This window comes from Misgurnus anguillicaudatus, chromosome 19, assembly GCF_027580225.2.
Source record: "Misgurnus anguillicaudatus chromosome 19, ASM2758022v2, whole genome shotgun sequence".
NCBI classification, from domain to species: domain Eukaryota; kingdom Metazoa; phylum Chordata; class Actinopteri; order Cypriniformes; family Cobitidae; genus Misgurnus; species Misgurnus anguillicaudatus.
The window spans coordinates 46,686,941-46,713,421 of NC_073355.2; the positions used below are offsets into that span (position 1 = coordinate 46,686,941).

A 26,481-nucleotide genomic window follows, 5' to 3' on the forward strand; every position below is an offset into this window, starting at 1 on the left:
ACAAGCCAGAGTAAAAATGTTAATATTAATGTATTAAGGTTACAGCAATATTTTGTCTCACTCTAAATGATTAATGAGTCTTAGCCCCTTATAAAGGTTATGGTGAAGTTTGTGCATTGTGTAAATTGTTGTTTTGTCCGTAAACTTGACTTTTAAGATGCCGGTGCACACAAATGTATAAGACGAGCACAGTGCATGAGACCCTACAAAGCCTTTATAAATGTAAATTTCATATCAAACCCACAAACAAGTACTGTTAATGCTGTCTTTATTAAAACTTAAATATCAGACATGTACAGTACTGCGACACCAGCACCAAAACATCATGTGTGATGAAAACAGCAGAAGCATCAGACAGTGCAGTATTATGTGCCACAACAAGATGTATAAAGTTTTACAAAAGTCAGTTTGTCCCAGAGTACAATTCATGAACACCACGTTCATCCAATCCGAACACTAAAGTTCAAATGACAGAATTGTGTTAATCAACCACAATGAAATATCACACACTTTAGTCTTTGAACATTAAAATAACACCAATACAGACAACGTCACAGTCCCATCAGAGCTGAGAAATTCATCTCTGAGCCTCCAGACTGGGATCTCACATCAGGCTTACATTCATCTGAACTGCAATCCAACCGCTTTCAATGTTTATTCACAGTGTCGGAAATGTTTTCTGCAGAAATGCAATTGAAAGTCTGGAATGAAGATGATGAGACCTGAAAGATTATCATTCGACTCAATATCTCATGATCCTCTTCTGCTATAAACCACTAGACACAGATGACGGAAAGTGAAGTCTTGTAAATCTTCTCTTTAAAGTTTGAAGGCAAACTTCATCATCATGCTCAGATCAATATCGAATAGCGATTCATAAAAACGTTATGGAAAATTAAAAACGGCTTCTTTTCCGTGATAACTGTGGATAAACCTGGACACATTTATATCTTAATCTTTCTAATCTTTAAATCCTAACCGTCCAGAGTCGACTGAATGATTTGTGCTGCATTTGAGAAACAGCAAGAAAAACGTTGTAAAGTGTTAAAAACCTGTAAAACAGCTGGCAACATTGAAATAGTTGTTAAATATCTCCCTCAGTTTCTCACCAACACAATTCAAGGATAAAAATAAAATACGAAATATATGCGGTTCTTCCACATGTGGTTAGAAAAGTGTAGCGGAGAAACCTCGACGTAACACTTTTTAAAATCTGCCGAATGAGCAGAATATGAAGGAAAGATTTAGGAAACCACAACAACAGACTGAAGTATCTGAGGTAAAAGTGAGCAAGTTTAGATGTAAAAATATATTTTTTATCAATACCAAAGCATGGAATTAAGACAGAAAGATGAATATATCAAGTAATTCACTACATTTGTTATGTGTGTGTGTCAGAATGCACAAAAATCAAAGTTATTCATATATCTATGCTTGGATTTCAATATTTACACAATACTGATGAAATCGAAACGCATACATACATACTGCTCCGAGTTTGTTAGAAAACTGTAAACATTGCATGGTCGTACTGGTAAACATGTCTAGCTGATGTTCCCGGTGGATTTTTTGGATCAATTGAGTGACAGATGGGGCGTGAAAAATGCAAATGAATGGAAATGATGAGTAAGAGCTCAAGTTTAAGGAGGAGGCATGGGAAGCGGTCAGGCATCTCTGATTTCATCTGCCGTGGGGCTACGGTACAGGTATTTCCAGATGGCGTAGTAGTGGACGGCGGCAGCAAGCGCCACAAAGACGTGCCAGATGGCGTGAGCGAACGGTATCACGCCGTCCGATTTGAAGAAGACGACACCCAGACAGTAGATGAAGCCTCCGAACGCCAGCTCATACAATCCATCTGTGTTGCTCTGTTCAAAACAAGAATACAATACAGCATTTAGTAATATATCAATAAAATATAAACTTAAATAAACAAGGACAAATTGCATCACATAACAAATACACACTATGAGTCATGAGTCTGTTGTTCTCAAATATCTACACAACAAAAATTTTACATTTTATGGAGGACCATAAGAGTCATGCAAAATGTAATAAAGGACTTCAATATTTAATAACTACCTGGACAATAAAAATAGCAATTAAAAGCTAAATAGAGAGGCTAAAACAAAAAGCAAATCGAATAGCGAAAAGAATAAGGAGAACCAATAATTTGAACTATTTATTAAAATGTTACATAATGATTTTTTTGTAACTTTGTCTATTTATTTATAAATTAATTAATGCATTTTTAAACAAATCTATTAATTGCTATTTTTATTGTCCAGGTAGTTATTAAATATTGAAGTCCTTTATTACATTTTGCATGACTCTTCTTGTGGTCCTCCATAACATTTATCTTCCAGCAAATTGTGCCTGCCATTATCTTCCAAACATAAGCAGCAATTAAAAGCAACAGCCACAAGGAGGCGTTAGAGAAAACACTGACATGTGAAGCATTGCTCAGACCAGCAGTCAACCTACTTGTGTCTACTACAATAAAGCATAGACCCACAGGACAATAATAACTATACAAAATATTTTTTATTTAAAGAGAATAGCGAAGGTCACACAACAACTACTGTACAGGGTTCCCACACCTTAGTTAATTTTAAATTCAAGGACTTTTCAGGTCCAATACCCTCAAAAATCAAAAGGTCACGTGCATTTGTAATAATTAAATTCATAATATTTTTATTCTATTACACTAACTATTACACCAAAAGGAAAGATATTAGATTACACAAAGTAGATTTGATGTTAAGAGATCCACGAAACGCAGTGTGTTAGAGACATCTGCTGGTTATAGAAACGAATGCAACAAGAACAGCATATTTATACATTTAATGACATGTGAACAATTACAAGGAATATGCAATATTAGTTAATGCCATTGAAGGTAAATCATTTGCGAAAGTATTGCGTTATAATGTGAACGGCCCTTTTGTCTGTAGTAAAATAATCAACAATATAAAACTATTGTACATTTTAGTACATTAGGACACGTTTTGACATTGAGATGAAGGTTATGAACTTTCACAATTAACCTTATGAGCATTTCCAGCGTTATGGATTTGACATTTGCAGACAAAACTTGAAATATGAATTAACAGAGAATACATTTAATACCAATATACTGATCTGTTTAGATTTTCTGAAACCCCTTGTGAGAGTCCAGACATCAGGAAAAAAAATCTGTATACTATTTGAGTTTTCTATTTAAGATGAGGAAAACAATTATTTTGCATTTAAATGCATGTATTATGGATGTGACAAAAAAGTTTTTAGAACTTCTTTGTATTCTATGTATTAAAATTTACAAACCAGAAGCAACAATACCCAACAAATGGAGAAAGGAAAGCTCTTTAAAAGAACATTTAATATTTATTTTATTTACATTTTTATATGCACATTTATGACTAATAAATGAGAAAGTTATGAGTGTGACATTTCTCTGTTATGAAATGTGCACTTACGAAACTATGGAAAATAAAACGGATGCTTTGCATGGGTATTTAAACAACCACATATTTACATCTGAGATTTCAGTATGGTCAAAAACTACTTTTCATAATAAGGCTGACATTTGCATGTAATTGCCCCATCCGCTTTTAAAGAAACCAATTCCGTGTCCAAGCCTCCTACGAAACTACAGTCTCAAATCTAAAGGCTTATATCACACATTGACGCTATATTTTTATAAACTTATGGTGTACAGTACATACTCCAAGCTCATAGCATCCCAGACAACAATACTTAACTTAATAAAAGATTCATTACTTTCTGACCATCAGGGATTTCAGTATGGAGATGACGGTTAGGATTGTAACTTTTCGTAGTTTTACACTGTACTGTGCATGTATAGTAGTATAGTTTATCCATCTGATGGAACGTTTGGACCAAAGATATTTAATATGAAAAAGATGCTTCACTGGCATTGATATGCATGGGGGAGATCACAATGGCTGCTCTAGTCCCGCCTCCCAGTAAAAAGAGCCAATCCTCAATCTGAATCCTTTGGGAGAGAGACTTTGTGCATGCACAGAATAGCCAGGTTTATATTCTTTGTTTCCATCAAACGGGCCATGTGATAATATTTAGTCTCTATTCACTTAAAAACTTATGAACTGTACACCGATCTGATGGGTGTGACTGATTTTCAACATCTGAAAGAGCTGACACTGAACATTTTCTGACTGAAGTTTTGTTAGAAATGGTGTCAAAGGTAAAGATGACCTCATTTACCTTAAAGGGGAAAAACCAAAAGGAAGTAACATAATGTTGGAAAAATCTCTACCATATTTACAATGTTATGAGATAAAACACACTGGTGCTTAAACCAATGTAACTCCTCAAATCAGACATGACTTCTAAAATCTGATATATAGGGCTGGACAAAAAACATAAAATAAACACAAGATAAAGTATTTGAAGAGTTTGGTTCCAAAACGCAATAAACGCTATTAAAAAGCAAAACAAAAAAGTTACCGCCAAAATCAGTATTGTATCAGGTCGGTTTTGAAAAGTCCATTTTTAAAGGGGACAGAGAATGAAAAACATTTTTACATTGTCTTTGTTGAATAATGGTAGTCTACCTGCATTCACAAACATACAAAAAGTGCAAAACATGCTAAACATCTCAGTCTCATAGAAATTCCTCTTTTAGAAATGTCAGCCAGAAAACAGCCCAATCTGAAAAACTGATGCTTATGACATCACAGGCATCTCACTGCCCCTTCCCTTTAAAATACTTGGCTACATTTTTTGAGTGGCAGCAAAGTAAGCCAATCAGTAATGAGATTGCAAGTTAAGCCAGAAGGGGGAGCCAAATAGGTGCAAAACCACTTGTTTAAATTCCCCCACCATAATAGAGCTATCTGAGAGAGGTTTTTATAAAGCTTCTAAGGCATTACAGACCCAAACAAAATTTTTTTTGTCTACATGTCACATCACAGAACAAGGATAAATACTCCTTTCAATCATTCTATGTCACCTTTAACTTTACGCAAAAGCTGTCATCTTTTCTCACGTTTTTTTCCAAACCGCGACAAACGCCAGTCCTCCTTCTCTGCAGAATGCAATAAATCCGCTCAACCAATCACAGCGCACCAAAATCCTAGTTTTTCTCATCTACTTTGTACTTTTGCCCCCTGTGGATCTTATGAAAAACTTTCCATTTTTTTTCCACTCCAAGTCAATGAAAATCGAGCAGGACCAAAACATTTTACAGCCGATTGCTGTCAAAAAAGTTCAGCGGCGACGTCCCAATAATGACGCAGCAATGACAGTGTTCTTAATATGACAAAAGGAATTGTTTTGATTAATGCCATTAAAGGAACAGTATGTAAGAAATTTATATCAATTAATCATAAAATGGCCCTGATATGTCACTAGACATTAAGAAATCATGGTCATTTCAAATACTTATATCACTGACAACAGTGGTCTGGCCAGGATATTGTCATTTAAAAAGTGGAGTTGCAGCCCTCACCTGATGTTTATGTTGTCATTTTGTGTATTGGCCACCAGTTGTGTGACTGCAGTACCAGTTTTAGCCACAAGTTTTGTGATTGCAGTACCAGGTTTGGCCACAATCCTACATACTGTTCCTTTAATGTTTATTTTTTAAATCAGTTTATACCACTAGTCAACTAAATGAATATAACATGGCAAAGATGAATGCACATTTATATACATTGATTCAATAGATTTATAGCATTTTGACAAAAAAAAGTTTATAATACATCTTTGAAAATCAAATTATGGTATTTTAATGTTAATGTTATTATAACCTAAAGAGGCTATGAGACTTTGTAATAGAAAATAGTGGTTTTCATCTTGTCACTTTATTGGTCTAGATAACATATTTTTACCCAAATTTGTCAAAATAGATTTTTTGCGTTTTGGAACCAAACTCATTTACTACCCAATAAGCACATCAAAATGATTGCAATATTGATGGTGTTGTTTTATTTCAGATTGCAAGTGAAATGAGCACAAATACAGTATCAAATACAGTGAATATTAAAAGAAATCACTGAAACCTACTGATACTACAAGAGTAACATAAAGAAAGAAGTAGAGTAACACATCCCTGGTTTATTTCTACACCCCATTACGTTGTCTAGTTTAGTAGAGGATTTGTCCTTCATGTATAGCTCAAGAATCAGATTAACGTGTTAAGATCAACAGGAAATGAGCTCATACACTTACCATTGATGTCACCACCAGAGCAGGGAAAAATCCCATGGTCAGGTAAAAGGCCAATTCAACTAACTTATACCTGCACACATACACAACAATTCATCAACAAAATACATCAGTGCAAAACAAAAATCATTTTGGGCTTTACTAAAATTCAAATAGTCTCTTCCTATACGAAATAGCATGCAATAAAAGTATGATGTTAAACATACTTTTCATGGTAGTTGAATACATAGATTGTTCCCGCCGCCGCCATCAACCACACAAACCATCTCATGTGAGCTGCCAGAGGACCGAGTTCACGTAAATTCAGCCTGCAGGAACAAATACACACCCATAATCAGAACCCATACCAAACACACCCTTCATCAATCTCATCGTCAATTCTGAAAACACTTTCACTATCATGAATAACACACACATATATCACTGGAAAAAACACACAAACACACCTCGACTCATACGTACAGTATGTACAGCTTCAGGTTTAAGGGTTATGTTAAGGATAATAATACACACAACTAGAGCTGTTGAAATTGTACGCGATTAGTCGCATACAAAATAAAAGTTTGTTTATGCATAATATTTGTGTGTGCACTGGGTGTAATTACTTTGTATATATAAATACACACACGCATGCATGTATTTAAGAATCATTTAGTTAGTACATGCATGGGTGTATTTATATATACATAATAATTATACACAGTGTACACACAAATATTATGTAAACAAAAACTTTTATTTTGTATGCAATTAATCACGATTATTCATTTGACAGCTGTACTTAAAACATTTACAAGACACATTTTGTCGGCTTTGAAATACAATGTAATGATACTGTGTAAAATAAACAATAACATTAAGTACATTTACAAACATGAATTCCCAGTAAATAATTATCTTTATTATTATTAACAATTCATTGCAATAAACAATTTTTCTACCGAGTAATCAGGTTCACTAGCACAACTGTATGAATACTTAACTAATAATACATTTAATAAAATCTTTGAAAGTTTCTTTACATAAGGAAGTTTTACTCTTTGTGTGCGAGGATTAAGTCTCTCTAGTGGTGTTAAATAAAGACTCTCGGTTACAGGAGTTAAATATCACGTCACTTTTGTCTTTACGTCTTTAACAGAGACCTTCGACACACTGAATTATTTAAACACTGAGAGGAAAGTGAACAAACAGTACGGCCGCTTCAGCCAAACATTTTCCATCATCACAAGGCGTTTCAAAACCGCTTCATCACAATTATCAGATAATAACCTATTATTAAACTAAGCTTTGATCAAATGACACAAACAAATTTATTTTTACACAGTGACACACTTTGTGTAAATAAAGGATTGCATCACTGGAAAAAAATTGTTTTGTGACCTTTCATCTCAAAGAAGCAACTGTTAAAGCCAGAAAAATACATCAAACACAGTAAAGGGTTCAAAAACAGTAATACCATGGTACTTAAGATATGAAGAGTTTCGTTGCAAAACGAGATAACCACCGTATTTTTAATTGTTCAGAAAACTCGTTTTTTGGTTGTGGATTCCAAATAATTTCAATGCAACTGCAGTTGGTTTGTTTTGATTTAAACCTTCATAACTTAAAAAATACAGCCAAGACAAAATAATAACATGATAACATAATAATAAACATGTTTTGTCAAAAAAATTAAAAAATGGATTTATCTCGTTTTGCAACGAAACTCTTCATATACACCATGAAAGTTACACACTAAGTTAAGTCTTAAAGGGAGAGTTTACCCATAAATGAAAATATCTGTCATCATTGTCATCAAACTGATCCGAAGCCCCATTGACTTCCATGTTATTCTTTTATCCTACTATGAAAGTCAATGGGGCTTCTGATCCATTTGATTTCAAACATGCCTCAAAATATAATTTCTGTTCATTAGACATTTATACAGGTTTGTAACATCTGAGAATGAGTAAACGATGACAAAAGTTTCATTTTTGGGTGAACTATCCCTTTAAGTTAAAAATTAAACATAGTGGTACCATGCTTCATTTTTAAATGTATTTCCTGTTTTCATATTAATAATTAACAGAAGTATAAAGAAACTTCACCATGGTGTATAGGAGGCAGCGATGAAGAAGTATATGACGACTCGATCACACATGTGGAAACAGTGCTCCATGCTCCTGAAACAAAACAATTCAAACTTCAGACACAATATAAACACCATCACATAGTCTGTTGTTCACTTCACATTCACACAGGAGAACACATTTCTTATTCACAAATTTAACAAAATCAAACCCAAAGCATGATAAAAACATTTAATGATTAAAGGACGTGAACATACAGAATGACATGCATGTGGAAAATTAAACATATGTCATATGCTAAACAACAGACAAATAATCTATTCATATTATTAAGAAGGCCAAACACTTAAAAATTTACTTGACAGGACATTCCTGCATGGTTACCGAGCAACACCACATGACCCAATTTTGCTATTCACACTGTACACCAATGTCACATCAATCGGGCTCTAAAACAACCGAATGCAATGGATTGGTACTGCAGTGTTTCCCATTAATCGTGGCAGCCCACCACGGTCTAATTTGTCTCATCGTAGTATAAAAACAAATATTTTTCACACTTTTCACAATAACGTTACGATTGTAGTTTATCGTCAAAGCAACTGTCACTCATAGTCAGTTAGACTCCACCCCCCGACACATCACATGTCACACACGCACAAACCAAGCGTGCCGCACAAGCCCTGAAAAGTGAAGCCAAAACGTCTCAATCGCCCCCCAGTGACTGGTCTTAGTATAGGTCATAAACCCCGCCTCCCCATCTTATTCAATCAGACTTGAGACCAACTAAACAATTTATTTGCACTTCAATTATCTTTTTTCCGAAGCTGGTTTCTGTCATTTACTGTAGTTTTTATCACGCTGGTGTAAATTCAAGTATTTGTTTTAAAAATAAGTTTGTTTATAGTTAGTTATTTAATTCTATAAAAACGCTGGTGTGACGTCATGATTGACAGCTGTGATATGCGCATTCTACCAGAACTAGGGCGGGGCCTTGATTCTGCGGCTTTACTTTACTGCGCAGACTCAAGACCCAAGATGTCAGCGCCGTATTGGGACACTGACGGCTTCACTTTTCACCAACGGAAGAGAGCAAATGGGCGTCGTCCATCTTTTTTTACAGTCTATGTTGCAAACCTGTGTTTCCAATGTAGTCTTTGTCACTAGATTTAGAGACTTTTTAAATATAGTAACTTTTGGGATAAACGTTAGCTTTAGCAGTGAACAAGTACAAAACAAAGCCTCAAGCACTTTTCACTTGTGTATTATTTGCTTCTCTGTTTAAACAAACACAATGACTTCTTAAATTTGCTAAATTTAGTGTGATGTAAATTAGCGAAGACCCCTATTTTATTTGACCGTTTCGACAAACATGCACATAGTTTGTTACCCAAACGGAGACCGGGCACTGTAATACAGACAAAATCTCAGCATATAATTTAGTGTGATGTAAATTAGCGAAGACCCCTAACAAACTCACAAAATCTGTTGTGGACGAATAAAGTGATTTCCTTCATGGCTCTGCTGGTTTCATGTCAACTCTTCTTTCATATTATAATTTATACACCAATCAATATTCAATGTCCATGTATTTATTTCAGGCCTTGCCGAAACACTGACATTTTTAATGATCTCAACACAACATACAGCATGACCTTGTGATGTGTCATTTTAATGTTTACTGGCCCATATGGCCGCGTTTAATGAAAACAGACCTCATGTGACTCTTTTTCCATGCGATGATGTGAAAGACGGTGGAGACGAGGAACAGGCCGATCAGGCCCATGCCGTAAATCCAAGCCGTGATCCGTTCCCAGCGATCATCAGAGAGCCGGTGCAACAGAGCCATGCCCACGAACGCTGGGACGATCAAGAGCTATCGAGACGTGGAAAAAGAGAGAGAAAGATGAAACAGACACAAACAATGTAAAATAAAAGAAACATTTACATTCTAATGGTGACTATTTAAGGATAAATAAACATTGACTCACATCATCATTATACTTCAGAAAACAAGAACAATATGCTACACAAGTACAATATGACAATATGTGGGAGTGACTGTGGGTGAATGGGTTTAACTGAACATTGTATGTTTTCTTACAGCATGGGTGTAGCAGTTGGCGGCATGCTCATAACATGTTGGTTTGTAACGGCTGTTCGCAGCCGCACGACTGTTCATAAACCTCTGGAAACACAACAAACACACATTCATATTTAATGAGACACAAGATGATCTGATCTATTTCCAGTGAAACACACGACACACCTACTCTGAATAAATGCACTGCCTTAAGAGCTAATCACATAATCTTATAAATGTCATCAAAGTAAATAACTTGAACATGAAATAAATCCTGGGTTACTTTTAATATTTTTTTGCACATTTGCTGAGTGCATCAGTAAAGCGTCTATAGTCTGCAGAGGAGATCCTGCAGTCTGATGAAAGGAGGAGGAGCTTTTGCTTTGGTCCCGCGTTTAAATCGTAAACTGCCGCTCATCTGATGACCAAGTGTGACGTCTGATGCAGTGGTGCATGCTTGCTAAAACACACACGCGCTGCACACAACACACATCTGCATCTGTACTGCATTACATCTCTCGCTCGCTCTGTCTCTCGCTCTCATGCAAAAATCAAATCCCCTGCTGCTGATGTCTGAAGAGGAGATATCAGACCATGCTTTATGATAAAAGTATGATCAGATCAGACCATAGCGTTGCATGATGGTATTTGAGATCTGTACATGGTCTGATGTTTGAACACTTGAACTATGGTCTGATCTCATCATTACGTGCAGTGAAGATGCATGGTCTAATCTCTCACTACAGACTGTAGAGACAATACACAATGACCTGAAATGAATGCATAATCAGACAACAGGATGAGCCCATAGTTTATACCCAATACAGAAAATGGCAAAATTTGCAGGATTTGACATCTGTACAGGGTCTGATGTTTAAATAAAACATACAGTTAATGAAGACCTTTACTCATTATCAGACCACAGAATGAAGTCTGATCTCCGTATATGGTCTGATCTCATCTTTATTAACTGAAATAGCGTAAAGATGCATAGTCTGATCTCTTACTGCGGACAGTAGAGTCAATGCACCATGAGCTGAAATAAATGCATGATCAGAGCACAGGATGAGCCCATAGTCTGATCTCAATACAGAAGAAAATTATGAAATATCTGATTTGAGATACGTATATGGTCTGATGTCTAAACACATCATAATGTCAATGAAAACCTTTACTCATAATCAGACCACAGAATGAAGTTTGATCTCCGTATATGGTCTGATTTAATCCTTTTTAACTAAAATGGAGTAAAGATGCATGGTCTGATCTCTCATAGTTTAAACCCAGTATACAAGAAATACAAGAAAATAAAGAAATATCCATGATTTGAGATCTGTATATGGTCTGATGTCAAAACACATCACAAAGTCACTAAAGACCTTTGCTTTTTATCAGACAACAAAATAAAGTTTGATCTCAGTGTATGGTCTGATCTCATCATTACGTGCAGTGAAGTACATGGTCTGATCTCTCACTACAAACTGTAGAGACAATACACCAAGACCTGAAATGAATGCATTATCAGACCACATGATAAGCCATTATACCCAATACAGAGTCTGATCTCAATATACAAGAAAATAAAGAAATATCCATGATTTGAGAACTGTACATGGTCTGAAGTCTAAAAACATTATAAGGCCAATAAAGACATTTGCTTATTATTAGACAACAAAATGAAGTCTGATCTCAGTGAGTGTATGGTCTGATCTCATCATTACTTGCAGTAAAGATGCATGGTCTGATCTATCACTACAGACTGCAGAGACAATACACAATGACCTGAAATTATTACATGATCAGACCACAGAATGAGCCCATAGTTTAAACCCAATACAATGTCTGATCTCAGTACAGAAGAAAATAAAGAAATATCCATGATTTGAGATCTGTACATGGTCTGATGTCTAAACACACGATAAAGTCAATTAAGACCTTTGCTTATTATCAGACAACAAAATAAAATCTGATCTCAGTGTATGTATGGTCTGATCTCATCATTACTTGCATTAAAATGCAAGGTCTGATCTCTCACTACAGACCGTAGAGACAATTCACAATGATCTAAAATGAATCCATGATGACCAGACCACAGGATAAACAGAGTCTGATCTCAATACAGAAGAAAATAAAGAAATATCCATGATTTAAGATCAGTACATAGTCTGATGTCTAAACATATCATACAGTAAATAAAGTCCTTTGCTTATTATCAAACAAAATAAAGTCTGATCTCAGTGTATGGCCAGATCTCATCATTATGTGCAGTAAAGATGCATGGTCTGATCTCTCACTACAGACTGCAGAGACAATACACCAAGACCTGAAATGAATCCATGATGATCAGACCACAGGATAAGTCATTAGTTTACACCCAATACAGAGTCTGATCTCAATACAGAGGGAAGTAAAGAAATATCCATGATTTGAAATCTGTATCGGGATGTCTACACATCATACAGTCAATAAAGACCTTTGTCTAATCTCTTCGTTACTTGCGGTAAAGATGCATGGTCTGATCTATCACTACAGACTGCAGAGACAATACACAATGACCTGAAATTATTACATGATCAGACCACAGAATGAGCCCATAGTTTAAACCCAATACAATGTCTGATCTCAGTACAGAAGAAAATAAAGAAATATCCATGATTTGAGATCTGTACATGGTCTGATGTCTAAACACATCATAAAGTCAATAAAGACCTTTGCTTTTTATCAGACAACAAAATAAGGTCTGATCTCTGTATGGTCCGATCTCATCATTACTTGCAGTAAAGATGCAAGGTCTGATCTCTCACTACAGACCGTAGAGACAATGCACAATGACCTGAAATGAATTCATGATGATCAGACCACAGGATGAACAGAGTCTGATCTCAATACAAAAGAAAATAAAGAAATATCCATGACTTGAGATCTGTACATAGTCTGATGTCTAAACACATCATAAAGTCAATAAAGACCTGTGCTTATTATCAGACAACAAAATGAAGTCTGATCTCAATGTATGGGCTGATCTCATTATTACTTGCAGTAAAGATGCATGGTCTGATCTCTCACTACGGACTGCAGAGACAATAAACAATGACCTGAAATGAATCCATGATGATCAGACCACAGGATAAGTCATTAGTTTACACCCAATACAGAGTCTGATCTCAATACAGAGGAAAGTAAAGAAATATCCATGATTTGAGATCTGTAGTGTGATGTCTAACAAATCATACAGTCAATAAAGACATTAACTTATTATCAGACCAAAGAATGAGGTCTCATCCTTATTAACTTAAATAGAGTAAAGATGCAAGGTCTGATCACTGAATACATACTGTAGAGTCAATGCACCATGAAGACTTAAAATTAATGCATGATCAGACACAGGACAAGCCCATAGTCTGATCTCAATACAGGAGAAGAGAATCGGTGTGTGCTGTTTGATCTGTACTCTGCATGCATAGTCTGATCTCTGATGCAGCTTACAGCTCAGTAAAGATGCGTGATGTATAATAACAAAGAATCAAACCAGCTGGAAAATAATGAAGATGAAACAGAGAAATCAGATTAAGTTATACACAGCTCGTGATCGGACAGTTAGCCGGACAGCTAAAGCTCAGACTCACCTCTGGAAACTATTCACCCTCTTCATCTCCAAAACTTCACAGATAACTTAGGGACAGATGCGAGATCGGAAAATAAACTCTCTGGTGTCTGATGCTGAAAATGAGTTTGATATCTGAGGCCTGTGAGAAAACTCTCATTCAGAAACATCAATCACACGCCGAAATGACACGATCCCTTTCAAACGCGTCCGTGACACCATAACTGCTCGAAACAACCTGTAATCACTCATATAAGATCACTTCATCACATCAGCCCTCCATGCGTCCGATCACTATCCCTTTCTCTTTATTTATCCCTCCTTAATTTCACCGGAGGCAAATCGTATGCATTTTTTCCGGCGAATTTGACTGACGGGGCTGCCAGCCAATAGAAGCGCGGTTCGCATGAGGCGGTCGGCGGATCCGGCCAACCGGCGGCGCTAATTTAGTTTGACGTAACAATAGAAGGCGGGGCGTAGGTTGCCATACCTGTTTGAATGGTGTTCTGCTTTATTCATACTCATAGGGAACACCGAAAAGGACAAATGACGTACATGCGGTGCTATTTATACATCACTCACTGTCGCGAGAAATGTTTACAGAACGTTCACAACACAGAATAAATACAGAATTTCTAAAAATAACCCAGTTCAAAAATGTACTTACGCACGATATTACCTAGACAATCAATGACAGTTTTGATGTTATGCGATTTTGTTTATGGGTTTCTGGTTTGCCCTGTCCCCTTAAACCCTGTTCACGAGTGCCTGTATGATGTTAAAGGGATAGTTCACCCAAAAATGAAAATTCTGTCATAATTTTCTCGCTCTTATGTTGTTACAAATCTGTATACATTTCTTTGTTCTGATAAACACGAATATTCTGAGGAATGTTTGTAGCCATGAGCTTCATTCACATCCATTGTATTTTTACAAGATGTAATATAAGTCTCAGGTGTATCCAGAATGTGTCTGTGAAGTTTCAGCTCAAAATACCCAACAGATCATTTATTATGTCATGTCCAAAATGCCCCTATTTGGGTGGGAGCAAAAACACACTGTCTGTACCTTTAAATGCAAATGAGCTACAGCTCTTCGCTCCCTTATTTGAAGAGCACTTGTAATTCAAATAGATCTGATTAATATAGTCTAAGGGGCCAGTCACACCAAAAGCGCTTTAAACGCTTGCAAACGCAAGGCGCGACGCACTGCCTTTTTTTAAAAAAGAGCAGTGCGACGCGGCTTTTCATATTGCTAAGCAACCACCGAGTCAGCTGTCTTGTCAATCAAATATTGAAGCGTGCGCTCTTTTGCTGTTAACTGTCATATTAGCAGAAACTTTAAAAAGAGGGCGTTTGCTCTGACCTTGTTTGAGGGTGAGAGATGCACAAACACACAGGAGAGAGTGAGCGAGTGGAGTCCGGTTCTTCAAAGCAACTGTAAAATTCCCTCACCACAACGTAAGGCCCGCCTCTCCCCTCATTCGATTGGACAATGAAAAGACGTGAATGACGTCGGGTGCTTCTCCGCTCTCAGCGCTCCTTCAAAAACGCGTACGCGGCAGGCGGCAAAAAACCGCAAGGCGCTCGGCGCGCATAAACAGCGCGCAAACGCTTCCTGCCCATAGAATATCATTCAAAAAAGGCGCCTGCAACTGCCATAAACGCTTTTGGTGTGACTGGCCCCTAAGACAATAATATCTACAGAGTACGACTCACTGAGGGTAGAAAGTGTAGTACAGCTGGTATATAATCAACTTTAAGTTTATTTATGAAGAGACACTATAAAACAATTAAACCTCAGGTGGTGTTGCTAACCCAAATTTGACTCTTAGGTGAAACTGGTTACAGACATGAAAGTCTTGGTGCTCCTAATCTCTTCATCACAAAGGCTTTTGCACCGTTAGCCTTAAGGCTCATATCACTGAGTTTCTGCTGAAATATATGATGTATATAAATTATGTGGTTCTAAGATTGTAATTTTATATTCATGTTTGGTTTCATTTTAAAGGTCATGGTGCGATGAGTAAAAAGGTCTCATTTCTATAAGTCTAAGATCAGATGGATTAAGGTTTTAGAACTTTGGATAGAAGATGCATTTCTTGTAGAGTTGTGGTTTTGCCATGATATTTCTGGCTAGTTTGACCAGTTTCCAAGATACTCCTGGCTAGTTTGACCAGGTGCTCTTTAGTATCACTTGGCACAGGTCAAACTGGATTTTGACCAGGTGTTCTTTAGTTTCACTTGGTACAGGTCAAACTAGATTTTGGTAGCTTTCTCAAGCTGTGTATAAAAGGTGGCCTGGCAAAATGTTCTGGGAGCCATTCTGTACCCAGAAGCTCCCACACTCTGTGTGTATTCAAACTTTATGGAGGCATCCTGTAACCAGGAGCTCCCACACTTTGTGTGTGTATTAAAACATCATGGAAGAAATCTTTAACAAGAGTCTTCCTACACCATTTGGGTGTATTATATTAATGATGGAAGCATCTGTATTCAGACTTCCGGCACTACGGTGTGTCGTTGTAATTGCCAGGTATGATTTGACTTTGTGATTTTTATTTCATTTACAACTGTTTTTAAGTTTTACATTTTGGATGTGAATGTTGATATTTTGATCCATGAATTTGAAAACTAAATTATTGATTTAAGTGTAACCTGCCTGGCATAATAAATTGTTATTATTGATTCATTTTAAATTCTTCCAAATTGTATTGATTTATTTTAATTCTTTCAGAAATTATTATTTCCAGTAGATTAGAAGGAGTCTGATATTACCGCAAAATAAGTATGCCAGGATATTGATCACACTGGTGTTTTGATGTTGGATGGAGCATGGGGCACGTTCACCAGGACTCTCAGATTTATGTCTATCACCTGACTTAGCAAGTTGCATGATCGTGACTAAAGTAACTATTTTATGATCGGAGCAAGCATGGGGCGGCCAGACATAAAATATTAGTTTACCCAGCAACCTCTGACGAAGGTCAGACTGGCAATTTTGTGTCCGTGAGATATACGCAACGGCCGACGTATACTCTGTGCGATATCGGGTCCCTAATGAACGAATAACTAAGACTATGGGAATGTATAAATAATCAATATCTAAATTATGATCAACAGATAATTGGAATAATACACTAAATTATTACTGTATTAAATTGGAGTCAGATTATAATTTAACCACAGAGGTCAAAGGAATAAATTAAATAAATGGAATTATTCTTCTAGAAGTGCTATGGAAGGAAAGAACACGTGTTACCTTCACCACGCATTGGACTTCGACGTTGGTCCAATTGGGTGGCGTCTTACAAAAGTATGGACTGTAAGTGGGCGGGGCTTTATCAATGTGACCTCACATTTCATTTTGAGCTGAAGATTTACATCAGCATCCATAAAATTACAAAAAAAGTCTCAGTTCTTTGCTGCTCGTATCAGTGGTTTTCATTTGTGTAACACCGGTACACAAATGACGTAAAGAATAATTGACAACGGGGCTTTGAATTATTCGAAAATAATGCAAACCCAACGTGGTAATGCAGCACGAAGCAGATCAGATTTTACACCACAGGTGTGCATTATTTTAAAATAATTTAAAAGGGCCATGGCATGAAAATCTGACTTTTTCCATGTTTAAGTGCTATGATTGAGTCCCTAGTGCTTCTATCAACCTAGAAAATGTGAAAAAGATCAACCCAGTAACTTAGTTTTGGTAAACCATTCTCTGCAAGCATGTGAAAAAATAGGTCGTTGAAATTTGGCTCTCCTTATGATGTCAGAAGGAGCTCTTATTATAATAATACCACCCCTTAATCTGCACTATCCAACCACAGCACTGCCATTTAGGGCAGAGAAAAGCACAATTGAGTTTTAATCGCAACAAACCACCATCATTGTGATCAGTGTTTGAATTTCATCAGCTCATTTGCATTTTAAAGGACACACCCAAAACGGCACATTTTTGCACACACCTACAAAGTGGCAATTTTAACATGCTATAATAAATTATTTACATGGTATTTTGAGCTAAAACTTCACGGTTATCGAAAAATAATCAACACCTGTGGAACATTTCTCAACCAATCAGAATAAAGCATTTAGCAGCCCGTGGTAAATTTTAAATGAACACCAAAACAATGTCTGTGGTAACTGTAGTATTCACGGAATAATGAACTCCTGTCCTTTGAGATAATAATGCAATAATATTATTGAAAATAATGCAATAATTATTTATAAACTTGTGCTGCATTACCATAGCCTGACTACGTCAGACTTCGTACTTCCGCTAAATTTCATTACGCTTCTGTACTCAGTCTGAGATACCTCCCATTCAAACCGTTTTCCACCGGTCTCAAAACGACCGTCCAATCAACGAACAGAGGGCGGGCTGAGAGCCGTGACGTAGACGCTAAACGCCGAATCACGGTTGTACTCTGTTGTGAACAAGCCTACAGAAAGCTCTGTTGTGGAGAACCGGCACTTGCCAACTTAAACCCGAACAAGAAAAGTGTTTGTTAAACATTTGAATGGAGATTATGTTGTTGCCCTGCTCCCGACAAGTTTTTGGAAAAGTTTAATTTATCAACTTTACCGATCGTCAGCGAGAAACTGTGTGCAGCACAGCTTGACGTGCACAACGATCGAGAAATCATGGAAGGGAATTATATTGTTCACAGTTAATGGTAGAGGACGCGTGGACAAGCATTCTTTGGTGACATTCCTGATTAACCAGAAAATAAGGTAGGGAGATTTAATTTACATATGGTTATGGTTGTCTGGTGGAAGAGTTTGAGAGGAGAGAGGGGCTTTCCTCCCGTTAGACGTGAGTGGAAAGCCACCATAAGGATAGTGTTCAACTAGCTCTGGCCCGATTTACTTTACATAATCTGCAAAAGTCGTTCATAGCCATGTTAACTCTGGTATTTCGCTCGATGGGTTTGTTTTCACATCATACGTGTATTTTACAGCAGAGATTCGATGCGGCTGATCCAGCGCATAAAGCACATCATATCCAAATGTTATGTGTGATTGGTTTACGTTTAGACCAATGATTTTAAACTTCAGACAAGCCCCTCCCACGAGAAGGAAAACGATTGTCAATTATGCCCAGCCAGACTCTGTCTATGAAGCGAAGCAAAATAGCAGAGGATGGTATTACCAGGCTAGCATTACCACCTTGTGTTTGCATTATTTTCATATAATTCAACAGCCAGTCATCATTTATTCCTTACCATGGGTCTGTTGAATGCTTTATTCTGATTGGTTTAGAAATGTTCCACGGTGTGCATTATTTTTTGATAACCACACACCTGACCTGTCAAATGTCTTTAAATAACCACCAATGTCTGTGGTGACTGTGGTATAAGTGGAATAATTGACTCCGGTCCTTTGAATTATTTAAAATAATGCACACATGCACACCCGTCGTCAATTAACAGCACTTGATTTTCGAATAATTCAACGGCCCGTCGTCTATTATTCCTTACACACACATACAAGTTATTTGTGAGTTTTTCAAAAAATAATGCATACTTGTGGAACATTTCTCCATCAATCAGAATCATTCAACAGCCCTGTGGTATAAAATATAATATCAAACATCAGGTCATCCACTTCTGAATGTAAGACTGGTTGGTTATTGCTTTTAAACTTTTGCTTTAGTACCTTAAGTAAATGCAGGATTAATCTGCAGATTCTTCTTTAACCCAAACAAAGATGTGATCTAGACATCACGTGCTTTCATGGAAACCAACAAGATTTAAAGCCTTTGTGTGGCTGTCAAAACAGTGATAAAGTCGACAGACTTGCTGCTATGTCGCAGTTAGAGGAAGTACATCTAAATAAATCTGAGGAATTACAGTAAGACTGATCCAGCTCTTCCTTCTTCTGCATGACGTATTTTCCTACAATCGAATCATCTGATCCTGTCTGTGGAGATTATAGCCTACTGTATGCTTTACATCATGAAGCGCTGACATAACAACACTGTTCGGTTGATTTAATGAAGAAAACTTTAAAGAGCTCATCTGATGTACCGATAGGGAAAGCAAATGATCGATCATCAGTTCAGTCCTCAGCTGGCACCGGTCAGAACATTGCGTAAGCAGCAGCAAAGGTCATGGGTTTGAACCCAGATAACACACATATTAATAAAAATGTAAAATGTAAAATAAGTGATCAGACATAGCTTGGAAAATAAATTATTAAATCTAGTATTAAAACAAAAAGACTTGATCATATTGTGTGTTTTTGGATGTCTGTATCCCAACAGGGTCAAAGAAAAATGTGACCCAGCATGTAATGAAAAGACAGAGCACATAGTGAGATTTACTGTGATAAGCACAGTCATCATAGACATGATGCTTTAAGCTTCTTATAATTTTAAGAGATTTTATATTATTATTATATAGTATGAAACAGTATATATTGTATTAGTGATGAAGCTTACAGACATTTTATCAATCATTATCATTCATTATTTTGATGAATATCATTCATTTAAAAACCGCCCCTTCAGAAAGATGTCAGAAGTGTTCTGCAGTCAAAGAAAAAATTAAAGTTTTAGCAGCTAAGTATTGGAGATTGTTTATAAGACTGGGTTGGTCTGACTTTAGTCAAGTAAGATTAAGGTTATCTGGAGCCTTACAAAAGACGACATATTCCTGTGCCAACTTCATTCGTTTCATTTAAAGCCCCAAACCTTTCACTAGCCACCTGCTAATCCTAACCATAACCATACTAATAGTAACTCTGAAATATGATTGGTTTATAAGAAGGCCGTTTCCAATAGTGATTTTTTTTGTATAGGAAAGTGAATATAAAATAAAGCTTTACATTGTAAAGTGAATGTTGGGTTCACTGTTAGCCCTCTTTTAGTTTTAAAGGGTATGAAAATCTGACTTTTTCCATCTTTACGTGTTGTAATTGGGCCCCCAGTGCTTTTATCAACCTAGAAAATGTGAAAAAGATCAACCTAGTAACTTAATTTTGGTTAACCATTCTCTGCAAGCATGTGAAAAAATAGTTCATTGAAATTTGGCTCTCCTTGTGATGTCAGAAGGGGATCTTATTACAATAATACCACCCCTTAATCTGCACTATCCAACAACGCCACTGCCATTTAGTGCAGAGATCAACTTATTTGCATTTTAAAGGACACCCTATACAAAGTGTCAATTTTAACATGTTATAATAAATTATCTATATGATATTTTGAGCTAAAACTTCACATATGTACTCTAGGGACACCAAAGATTTATTTTACATCTTGCAATCTTGTGAAATGTCCCCTCAAACCCAAATAAATAAGTACACTTAACCTAATGCACGAATTGCACGATTTCTCTCATTGAACAAGAAATTTTGAGTTGAATCAATTTATTTTAGCTTATCTAAATCTCTGGATTTAAAGTGTTACCCATCATGCATTGCAGCATGCATAAATGAACTGCTACTGTTATATGAGTGTTGTTTTGCAGTTTTTTGTCTTTACTGCAGTTGTTATCATTGTTTTTTTATCTTAATAGCTCGTATTTTAACTTCATGAGATTTGATTACTGTCACACTGAAAAAAATGATTAATTGAATTTAATAAAAAAATGTTATGGTAAGTGGTTGCAATCAATTTATTTAAGCTACATTTAAACAAAAAAGATTAGTAACGTAAAATAAAATATAAAACTTTTGTTTAAATGTAGCTTAATTAAATTGATTGCAATAACTTACCTTAAAAAAAATTGATTAAATTCAATTAATCATTTTTTTCAGTGCACCATTTTTGAGACTTATGTGTTGAGGTCTCTGTGTGAAGTTGAAACCTTGCTTTACTTGTTATTGCTTTGCAAAGTGGCCTCTTTTTTGAGAGGCAAATATTGCAGTTCTCTTAACATTAATGGTTTAATAAAACTATATTTTAAGATGTGTGAAATAAAGTTTCTCATATTGTTGACTATTTGTAGAATAGGAAATATTTTGTTAATATATTGCTGGAACAAGACGCTTTACGTTCAGTAAAGACTCATTTAAATTGCCAGTTTTAAATAGATTTAACTTTAAATTACTTGTGTGTTTAACAAGGTAAAATGGACATTTTTCGGGCAGCAATGGTTACGCTATGTTTTTTAAGTTTAAGTTCAATTTGTCTGGGCTTACAAGGCCAGACGCTCTCATGTCCTTGTTAACATATCGTAAAAAACAGGTCAATCATGTTTGTAGTAGCTTTGTGCATTAAATCCATAGGTACATTTCACAAAAACCAGGTCAAAACCCTTAATCTTTCTCCTAGTGTACATCCAGTGGGACTTCACTAAATGAAATCAGACCCAGATAACTTTCACAAAGTGTCGTCCCAGAGGACCGAGTCTCTCATTACTCTTTCATAGACAGTAAGAGAAGAAACCGCAGTGACAAGGAGAAAACATGAGAAGAGAAACAACATCTCTGAGAACCGGATCCCACATCAAACACCAAAACATAGCACTTTACAACCTAAATTCATTCTGTATCTCCTCTGATCACTGACATCAGATCAGCTATTTTTTTCAGTGGATGAATTTATCCCCTATAGATGTCAGTTCATGTGAGTATATGTGTGAAGAACGCTCACTATTACCTATATTGCTGACAACAAGCTGAAGATATAATAAGAAGGGATTATTATTTCATCTTCAGATCATTTTATAAAATATTTGATGTCATTATTCAGCTGTTCGCCAGTAACTTACTGTAGATTTACATTGATGTTATTTACTAGCAACAGTTTGTTCAAAGTTAAATGAACATTAACTTTAGAGAATAAAACTATAAAATAACAGCCTCATGCAAAGCATTCTGGAAACCAGAAATCCTCATCAACCTTTTTCTGTTTTTTTTTTCCTTCAGATTTTGGTTCCAGAATGCTTTGCATGAGGCTGTTATTTTAGTTTTATTCTGTAAAGATTTGTTAACAAGATGTCAAAAAGATCTGTTAATTTATTTTTGCATAATTGTTCTTGAGTAGAGACTGAAATTGAAACTATGTCTAGTATGTCTAATCTACAAGATATTATGTGTGTAGTGTCTGTGCATGTTTAACAGTGATACAGAGTTGTCTTTACTTATCGCTAGGTTAAATATTTCCTCTGTTATCTCACCCAACCTTTGAAACAGGTGATGTGTATGTAAACAATAAACTTTTTCAGATATACAAGTCTGATTATGACAAGATGGCATATGCTAACACCATCTAACATCTGGGTGGTGCATCATTTCATCATTACATAAATTAAATACATACTTAAAGCCCGAAAGTCAAGATTAGCTATGATCAACTGACTGAGCAAAATCTCTGAAACAGGTTGTGTAAACCGTCTTACTGATAACAATAGTTATAATAACCATAAAACACATAGTGCTACATCATTCAATCAATAAAATTATCATAAAATATAACGTTAAGAATCTATATGCCATTTTGTTTCTGTTTTGATACATTTTAAAGTTTTTAAATGCAAATGTATTTGTTTTAAATGCTTCAAATAATGATTATATTATAAAAATAGTTGGTAAAATCTGAAACAATATGACATCACCAGAGATCAAGGTCAGGACTAAAACCAATGACTTTAAGTCTCAATATTACTCACAACACATGCAAACACATTGATGCTGCTTATTGTGTACAAAACAAATACTGTTTATCCTCTATCATGGTTTTTAATCATATAAAACACTAACAAAATGAGATAAATGCACTGTAAAAGTTTAAACAACTTAAATATGCAAATCAATTCAACCTATTTTTTAAAGTTTTACACTTGGTCTTAAAGATGTCTTAACATTTGAGATGTTTGATAAATTTTCACTCACCGTTTAAAGGAGGTCTTCTGAAAATCCAATTCCAACATTTTAAGTTACAAATGATGACTAAATAAAGGTGAATTACACAAAATGAAAAGTACAGTAGCTTGTATGTACAGTAGATAGAAAAGATGATGGGTGCAAAGTTCATCCATCTGCTGTTATCAGTCCATCACACCTGTCAGACTAAAGTGCTCTTTTTCTCTACGCCTGGAGGTTCGTAGGTGGTCACCATCTTGTTCTGGTCCCACCGGGCGTTGGCGGGCGAGCTTTGCATGACCACCAGCCGTATGGGAGCGGGGTTAAGGTTGGGCATGGGGTCAGGTGCGTACTCCTTCGTGGGGTCTTTTCCCTGGCAGTCGTAGAGGATGCAGGAGATGAGGAAGACGAGGAGAAGAATGACATAGCTGGCGATGAGGATGATGAGGTTGAGGGTGACCGGGTCTATCTCAACATCGTCTGCGATGAAACTCATGGCTGCGGTTTAATGGGGTCCAGAGGACCAAAGCGACAATGCAGAACAGTCAGACCTTTAGTCTTGTCTGACAACAAACCCTTTAACAAACACACGCTCACACAGATGAGATGAGATGAGATGAGAGGGATTAGATCTGGTGCTCACCAACAAATCCCTCTTTCTCTATAAATAAACCTCACTTAATAGGCCTATACAGTATGAGCCAATAGGAGAATCTTAATGGTAGAAATCAAGCAGAAAAGAGTACATAGATCACACCCTTAAAATGTCAGGATACTATTGCAATGAATGCAAAATGCAAGTGACATTTATTTCAAAGAAGATAATAAGAAAAAATAAAAAAACAGTCCTAAGCTGTGTGGTAGGGTACTTTTACCAAAGTAAAGCAGCATTGTTAGAAAAAAAATAAATAAAATAAAACAATTCTTGTGCTGCTATGTAATGCAATTTATTAAAGTTAAATTATATTGTCTAAGTAAAAAAAAAAAAAAACGACGACGTCTGATCATGACCAGCATGATGTGTTTAGACCAGCAGATGGCAGCAGTGTACAGCACTAAACACAAGCACAAACCTTATAACTTGCACACATACAAACATTTGTTTTAGAGATTAACTTTAAAAATGGCTATCTTTCATTATTATCGTGTTGTGAATAAAGTAAAATAAAAATAAAAACATAAAAAAGGATTAAACAAACAGTGGAGATGAAATTGTATATTAACACTGACTAGGGCATTCAGTATGTAAACGCCAATATGGCAGAAAAATAAATTTATTTGGCCAAAAATATGTTGTAAATATATGCTATATACATTTTGTTTAAAGGTAAAGCAAATGAAATATATTTTTGAATTTGAAAATAATATTAACATTTTAACATATATTTCAAAATGTATTTCAATGGCCACAAAAACATTTTTGATTTTATAACCCATATGGCCAAAAAAATAAAAAATAAATTCCTGGCCAAAATATACAAATTTGTATAAAATATAAAATGTATAAAATATAAAATAATAAGTACATGTCTGCAATAGTTTTTCTATCAATGCAACATGAATATAAATGCGTTAAAATATACTAAATTTTAAATATACAAAAACGGCCAAAAATATTTTGGTGAAAAATACCTTTTTGTTTACATATTTCAAAATATATTTTTGGCCGTTTTTTTATATTTTTAAATATTTCTTTTTCGTATGGGCGTGTTTATAGTGCACCGAGACCTGAAATGAATGCAGGTCTTTATAGTGTTTCCAGGCTGTTGGAAGGTGGTTGGATACCAGCATAAGTCAAAAACTTAAACTTACATTTACAAAGCAACAAAATACAGTTTTGAATAGTTGTTAATGCTACACGATTAGCTATTGACGAATCGGCACTTCAGCGCGTAATGTAACGCGCGCTAGTGCACACGTGCATGTCGCTTGTTTTCATGTGCAGGTAAGAGCTGCGTATCATCTGAGTTATGTTTTTTTCCACTTTAGTCCGTACGTATCTAATAAATAGTGAGATTTTGTACAATAAACAGCCACTGTTGGTGATTATGATGTCACGCATGAACTCGCGCTTACCAATTTACTGACGGTGTAATGGGTGCCGCCATCTTTGATATTTGCTTCAGTTATGCTTACAGGTGTAGGGCTTGCCAGGGCGGATACTTCGGCTATTTGTTCGTAGTTTGCAACACATAACATTTATTTATTCTTTGCTGATTTGTTTAAATTGCTTTTTGAGCAATATTGAGCAATAATATAAAAAATATTTGGCCAAAAATGTGTTTTAAATATATAATTTATTTATTTTGTAGAAGGTAAAGCTTAATTAAATATATTTTTGAATTTGAAAACATATTTAGTTTTAACCTTCATATATCAACATATGAAGAGTTTGGTTGCAAAACGCGATCAACGGCATTAAAAAAATAGTTTCTGCCAAAATCAGTATTGTATCTGGTCAGTATTAAAAAGTAAATTCTTAATATTACGCAAAATCCAATGTCCGCCGTGTTATTCTGTCATATTTTCTCCCTTTTATCCCAAAACGCGATAAATGCCACTCCTCCTTCCCTGCAGAATGCAATAAATCCGCTCAACATGTCACAGCGCATCATTCAACGCATTGTAAACAACAATGGGGGCACGTTGAATACACACAGAATCCTAGTTTTTCTCATCTTCTTTGTACTTCGTGATTAA

At 35.8% G+C, this 26,481-nt stretch overlaps 2 protein-coding genes across 4 annotated transcripts; both read right to left on the minus strand.

Moving 5' to 3' along the window:
* Window positions 1-251: 251 nt before the first annotated feature.
* LOC129436733 (monocyte to macrophage differentiation factor) lies at window positions 252-23,932 on the minus strand. Of its 3 annotated transcripts, none has more exons than XM_073857783.1 (7): window positions 23,812-23,932; window positions 10,384-10,465; window positions 9,995-10,155; window positions 8,298-8,372; window positions 6,417-6,518; window positions 6,214-6,283; window positions 252-1,868 (listed from the first exon to the last, which is right to left on the minus strand). In XM_073857783.1, exons 1-7 carry the CDS (start codon window positions 23,847-23,849, stop codon window positions 1,665-1,667), a joined length of 732 nt encoding a protein of 243 aa, XP_073713884.1. In that variant the 5' UTR covers window positions 23,850-23,932; the 3' UTR covers window positions 252-1,664. The 3 variants fall into 3 exon arrangements, with proteins under 3 accessions (XP_073713884.1, XP_073713886.1, XP_073713885.1); XM_073857785.1 differs by lacking the exon at window positions 23,812-23,932 and adding an exon at window positions 13,989-14,300; XM_073857784.1 differs by lacking the exon at window positions 23,812-23,932 and having other exon boundaries at window positions 10,384-10,494.
* Window positions 23,933-23,983: 51 nt separating this feature from the next.
* Window positions 23,984-24,350, minus strand: LOC141351207 (small integral membrane protein 36-like). Its single transcript, XM_073857786.1, has one exon. It carries the CDS (start codon window positions 24,275-24,277, stop codon window positions 23,984-23,986), a length of 294 nt encoding a protein of 97 aa, XP_073713887.1. The 5' UTR covers window positions 24,278-24,350.
* Window positions 24,351-26,481: the final 2,131 nt, after the last annotated feature.

Coding starts and splice junctions, on each gene's coding strand:
- LOC129436733 (XM_073857783.1), bottom strand. CDS start 23,849: ATGTTGGAATTGGATTTTCAGAAGACCTCCTTTAAACG. Junction 10,466..23,811: donor CAGAAGACCTCCTTTAAACG/GTGAGTGAAAAT, acceptor GTGTTTCCAGAG/GTTTATGAACAGTCGTGCGG. Junction 1,869..6,213: donor CTCTGGTGGTGACATCAATG/GTAAGTGTATGA, acceptor TGTTTTGAACAG/AGCAACACAGATGGATTGTA.
- LOC141351207 (XM_073857786.1), bottom strand. CDS start 24,277: ATGAGTTTCATCGCAGACGATGTTGAGATAGACCCGGTCACCCTCAAC.